General features: G+C 38.2%; 2 protein-coding genes across 2 annotated transcripts; one reads left to right on the forward strand and one right to left on the reverse strand.

Moving 5' to 3' along the window:
- Positions 1 to 390: 390 nt before the first annotated feature.
- On the forward strand, positions 391 to 2068 carry LOC103322975 (aspartic proteinase nepenthesin-1-like). The gene has a single exon (XM_008224932.2). It carries the CDS (start codon positions 477 to 479, stop codon positions 1827 to 1829), a length of 1353 nt encoding a protein of 450 aa, XP_008223154.2. The 5' UTR covers positions 391 to 476; the 3' UTR covers positions 1830 to 2068.
- Positions 2069 to 2223: 155 nt separating this feature from the next.
- On the reverse strand, positions 2224 to 4132 carry LOC103322928 (CASP-like protein 1E1). Its single transcript, XM_008224885.3, has 2 exons — positions 3745 to 4132; positions 2224 to 2694 (listed from the first exon to the last, which is right to left on the reverse strand). The coding sequence occupies exons 1-2, from the start codon at positions 4002 to 4004 to the stop codon at positions 2355 to 2357; spliced, it is 600 nt and encodes a 199-aa protein (XP_008223107.2). The 5' UTR covers positions 4005 to 4132; the 3' UTR covers positions 2224 to 2354.
- Positions 4133 to 5677: the final 1545 nt, after the last annotated feature.

Consider the following 5677-nt stretch of genomic DNA (forward strand, 5'->3'; position numbering starts at 1 on the left):
CTAAGCGCCACCACACACGGCTAAGGCCATCCGACTCTCCTAATGAGAGAAAACTCTATTCATTTTAGCTATTGTCGTATCTTTATCAAGATACAATTGAACTAAATTAGGCATTGGAGGGCCTTTGGCCAACACTCCGCGGGTGTGGTCTATTTACTCCTATTTATTTCGCAGGGATCGAGAAAGAGAGAGAATGAAGATTGAAGGTTGAGGAATCACATCCTTGATGCAAGAGTAAAGGTATCACATCCTTTTGATGCAAGAGTAAAGGTATCACATCCTTGATGCCTTTCTTGACCTACTTTTTTTATAATAAAAAAACTCATTCACACTTTATATTAGTTCACAAACTTACATGGTATACATTAATAACTAAATTTACTCCTAATGCTGCCTTATTAATAGACAACAATTGCACCAAAATGCATAGATTACCTTCCAAAAAAAGCATTAGTTGGCTAGGTACTTAAATTCTGATGCAGTATTCTCATATATTAAATAATGGGCATATGAGTGCCCTTTCTCTCTTTTCCACCATTTTCTTCTTCTTGAACACTATCTTTACTCTTCAATCCATACACTCTATCAGCAGCAGTACTGCTGGTGATGGCTTTTCGGTTCGTCTGATTCACCATGACTCACCTCTATCCCCATCATACAATCATTCCATGACTGCCTATGATCGTATACAAGCTGCTGCTTATCGTTCTGTCTTGCGTCTTAACCACATCCACTCACTCACCACCACCTTTTCCTCCTCAGAACAAGATATCTCTTCTAGAACAGTCCCTGAAAATGGTGAGTACATAGTGACTTTCTCTGTGGGCACTCCCCCTACCCAAGTACATGCCTTCATGGACACTGGAAGTGAGGTCATTTGGGTCAAATGCTCACAAAGCTCCCCTGTCTTCAACCCTACAAAATCCTCTTCTTATGGTCACCATCCGTGTGATTCCCTTGCCTGTGAGGTTTTAGGGGTAGGCAGGAGAACCTGCGCAGAGTTTCTTGACCCTTGCTACTATAGGGTAAGATATGGAGATGGTTCCACAACGGAGGGAACTCTGTCCCATGACAAGTTTGCATTTGAAGACCCTGAGAGGAACCTTGTGGATGTTGGTCACTTGGATTTTGGTTGTTCTGACTACTCTTCATGGCATTTTGTTGGGAATGAATCAGGTTCTCTTGGCTTGAGCCGGCGGCCCCTGTCCTTAATTTCTCAACTAGACATAAAAAGGTTCTCATACTGCATGGTGCTCCCGAACAACGAGGGATCGGGAAGCAGGATGCATTTTGGATCAGAGGCAGTGATCTCTGGTGGGCGAACTCCATTTCTGGAGGGAGAGGATCGGTATTACTATGTCACTCTTATTGGAATTCGCATTGGTGACCAAAATGTACCTCTCCCTGTCGGGATTTTTAACAGGACAAGTGATGGGGAAGGAGGGTTTATGATTGATTCAGGCACAACTTACACATTTCTTAGATCAGAAGCATATGATGCATTGATCAGGGCACTGAACGAAGCCATAGATTTGCCACAAAGGAGAGGACCAAGCGAATGGTTTGAGTTGTGTTTTGAAGGAAGTTTTGAGGACTTGGAATCTGCAGCACCTGATGTGACATTCATTTTTGATGGTGCAGAAGTCATTCTAATGAAACAAACTACTTACATTGAAGCAAAGAAGGGGCTTTGGTGCCTTGCCATGGTGAGGTCCAATGAAAAGTTGTCCATATTTGGAAATATCCAGCAACAGAACTATTTTGTTGGTTTTGACCTTGAAGAACAAGTGGTTTCTTTTGCTCCAGTTGACGACTGTGCTACCTTCTAGTAGGTAGTGGCCTAACCAAATTCAACAATATTTCTCTTCTTTCAAGACTTTTAATCAGAAAAAAAAAAAATTGGTAGGAACTCTTTTTATCAACCTTTGATTTCACCCTTAGGAAAACAGAAGCCACAAAATCAAAGACCTCTCTCTCTCTCTCTCTCTCTCTCTCTCTCTCTGTATATATTAACACTTTGTGAACACAATAAAGTCCCCACCAACCCAACTTTTTATTTTCCTTCCAATTAATGTTTGAAATTGAAGATACTCTTCAACTTTTTCATGAGAGATTATGTCATAATGATCTAATTGCTTCCATGTCGACTTTTGAAAGGAATTGACAACAATATAAGCAGTTTCAGAAATACTATAGTGGACAAATAATATTTCAGAAGAAATATTGGTGAAAGAAATCAAATTTCTTTATTATGCACACACCAAACTAGCTAGTGCTTGACATAGAGAATAAAAATTGGGCTCTACCTCTGTTATAGGTATTGCAAATTATATGGTGCAATGCATGCCATTATTCTACTTAGACCTCCTGTGGAGGCCCAAGGCAGCAAGCACAACTAGGTACATAAATGCCAGAGATCCAAGCATGGACAGGACTATTGCAGCTGCCGCATGGTTACAAAATCTCCCGAACACTTTGCAGACCTTGTTCCATTGCACATGTGAATTCCCTTGGTACCCCATCAGACCAATTGCCCCTGCGGCTCCATTGCAGGAGAAGAGCAATGCCACCATTAACAGATCAAGTAAGATGATCACCAGCCCTAAGCTGCTCTTGGTGCCCCGATTCACAAACGAAAGGACTAGGGAAAATGCTGCATATGCACATGCTATGGCATTTGCTACCACAAAGTACCTAGCACATAGTCAACCTTGGTAAAATTAGTTACTAGAATTATACAATAATTACTTACCAATAATCTAGAGTTACCAAAACAAAAAGAAGGAAATTTTAGAGGAGTTTTAGTTGTTGTTGGAGTTCTTAACAACACATATTTTTTGCTCGCCACTGTTGGTTGGTAACATTACAATACCCATTCATTTGTGTAGGTGGCAGATTAAATCACACTCATCTGAAGGTAATTAATGCGACGTTAATATTCGCCCCGATTACAGGTGGTGAGTAAACATATAGTCTACAAATTATAGACTGCGGTGTCCAGCACCAGCTGACTGAAAATTAGTAAGACAAAGTAGTTGAGGACATTTAAGCAAGTTTCTGTCATTGAGAACTCCTCCATCTCAAGGAGGATGATAATGACAACATAAATGGTGAGAAGGGAGGATTACGTACTTATGAGGTACTTGTAAACTCGGATGATATTGTGGTTGATGTTGACCTTTCCACATAAAAGAAAACAAGAAAGAGGGACTTGTAAAGTTTTCTCACAAGCATAGGGGATTTTATGCAATCACGGGAATAATAGCCAGAAATATTTAGAAAAGGCATGGGTGGGTGGAGGACCGAGTCAACTATGTGAGTTTACTGTAATTTGGAAGCCAAGATCTTCCAGGTCTTCATGTAGGAGATATGTGTTCTATTTTGATCTCAGAAATCCCTTGTTTATGATTTTGGCCTTAAGCTTCAATTTGTATTGTATCAAATCACATCTAGCTTTACTCACACCAATCTCTTATAGGGTTATGATTTCTTGGTCTTGGTAGATATCTCGCATCTCGCATAGTATGTTATGTTGTGAGACTGTTAATGGTTCTCAAATTACAGTATCATAACATAACATGTTAGATTTTCTAACAAACATGTTAAATTTCGTAAATAATATATTTTTTTTAAAAACATGTTAAATGATGCAAAACAAAATAAACTGTATGTGTGGATATATCATCAAAGAAAACATTAGTAATTAGTTAGTGTTCAAATCACAGAGAGAGAGAGAGCGCTTACACGAAAGCAGATAAGTAATGCCACTTAGCAGTAGCTGGAAGATCAATAGGAGGCAAGGTTGGGACGATCTTCATTGACACAATTTCGGTTTGTTTATTCACCCCAAGAACTACAGCTGCAGTTAGAGTTAGCATGAAGGCCAAAATCCTCAGAATTGACTCACAAGTCCCTGCTTTTCTCTGGTTTGCTGCCTTCACTTCCTTCTGATCCACCCCATCCATCCCACTATTGCTCCCAATGTACTGGCTCTGGCTCTCCATGTCCCCAAAGTAACAAAGTACCAAAGTACCAACCCAACTCAGAGACAGAAAGAGAGAATAGGAGGAAGTTAAAGACTAAGAGTAGTTTGAAGCCTTAAATAGAAAGGCAGAGTATGGTGGGTTTATGTCCTTTTTTTATGAAGGGAAGAGTGTGAAATTAAAGAGAGGATGGCTTTTTCTTAAACATATATTTTTTTTATTCAATAGATATTGAACGAGAAAGGAATCAAACCGAAAAACTCGAATGCAGGTGTAAATGCTACTATACTAATTTCTTAAACTACAACGCTCTTGTAGAGAGTGACTTTTTTGACAAATGGGTTAGGGTAGGGTCCATATGGATTTAATTTCAATCAACAACTAGGGAAAGGACAAGGGCGAACAAAGGAGGTGGATAAGTTGGAAGAAGACAGACTGACAGAGGAATAGGACTCCGTTGGGTATGTGCTCATGCTATGCCACATTTTCATATTTTCGATATGTATGTATGTGATCAATTGGATATGCGGCCCCAGATTTATCTGCAGTCTCTCTAGACTCTATAGCTTGCGGGTTTTCAAATGTGTTGATGAATTAGGACCAGCTGCCTAACGAGTTCAAGATAACTCTCATACTCATGGATGGCCAGCCGGCAAGAAATGCATTATGTTATAATACGTCAATTAGTAACATTATGTGACGGTGTTCTCATACCACATAACATAATGTTTTCTCTTCAGTTAATTTTCTACAACTATTAAACACACGAGTTTCAATGATACATGTGATTTACGGCTAATTGCACGATTAGATTTAGAATTTGATTGTGATGGGTTAGTTTCCTAACTAGTTACTACAAACAAAAGAAAAGAAAAAAGAACAAAGGTTACCAAAGATGGTTACTAGATTATAGAGGTCAATAATGCATTTGTACGGTTGGGAAGATCAAGTGACATCAAAGCTCGAGGTAAAATGCTGGGATTCATTATTTGATCCATATATTTATACCTGCATCGAACTTTATATGTTTATTATTTTCTTTAATCCAGTATCTATGCCTATGAGGGAACAAGTAGCCAAACATTTTAAATTGTCATAATAATTTTCTTAAACCATTGTTTTTTTTTTTTTTTGTGTAATAAAGAGCAGATCTCCACATATCTTTGGAAAGAATTGCTACGTCTTGTCCCCCTTTGAAAAGGTGAGAAATATGCAATTATCGAGTTTTTACAATAACACTAGAGACACCAATTTTTTAATTTCCTTTTTTTGAAGATCTTTTTTTTATTGAAATGGACGATAATATACTAAACTTACACACACTACACGAATGCTAAGACTCGAACTCAAAATCTTTTCTAAAAAAGTAATTGCTCCAAATCACTAGTTGTTCCTTTGGCAGAGACACCAATTTTTGCACATCAATTGATGTGTTATCCACGCGTATTTCCAACACGGCTACATGATTGGCTTGATTGGCTTTCACACTACCATCACGGCTACAAGTTGCCCATAAAATATCTTCTTCTTCAATTATATGGGCAAGGCTGCATGGCCAGTATTTTGAAATAAAAATTTCAACGAAAACGAATAAGTTCAATGAAAGAAGAAGATATTTTATACTAAAATAAATAAATAATTAAAAGGTTTTTAAATTCTATTTAATTATATATGTATTCTCTATCTCTATCGTC

Source organism: Prunus mume, linkage group LG2, assembly GCF_029339155.1.
Source record: "Prunus mume cultivar Tortuosa linkage group LG2, ASM2933915v1, whole genome shotgun sequence".
NCBI classification, from domain to species: Eukaryota; Viridiplantae; Streptophyta; class Magnoliopsida; order Rosales; family Rosaceae; genus Prunus; species Prunus mume.

Excerpts from the sequence above, each read along its gene's own strand:
- LOC103322975 (XM_008224932.2), top strand. The coding sequence starts at position 477 with ATGCAGTATTCTCATATATTAAATAATGGGCATATGAGTGCCCTTTCT.
- LOC103322928 (XM_008224885.3), bottom strand. The coding sequence starts at position 4,004 with ATGGAGAGCCAGAGCCAGTACATTGGGAGCAATAGTGGGATGGATGGG. Across the intron at positions 2,695-3,744 it reads CATTACTTATCTGCTTTCGT|GTACTTTGTGGTAGCAAATG; the intron begins GTAAGCGCTCTC and ends ACTATGTGCTAG.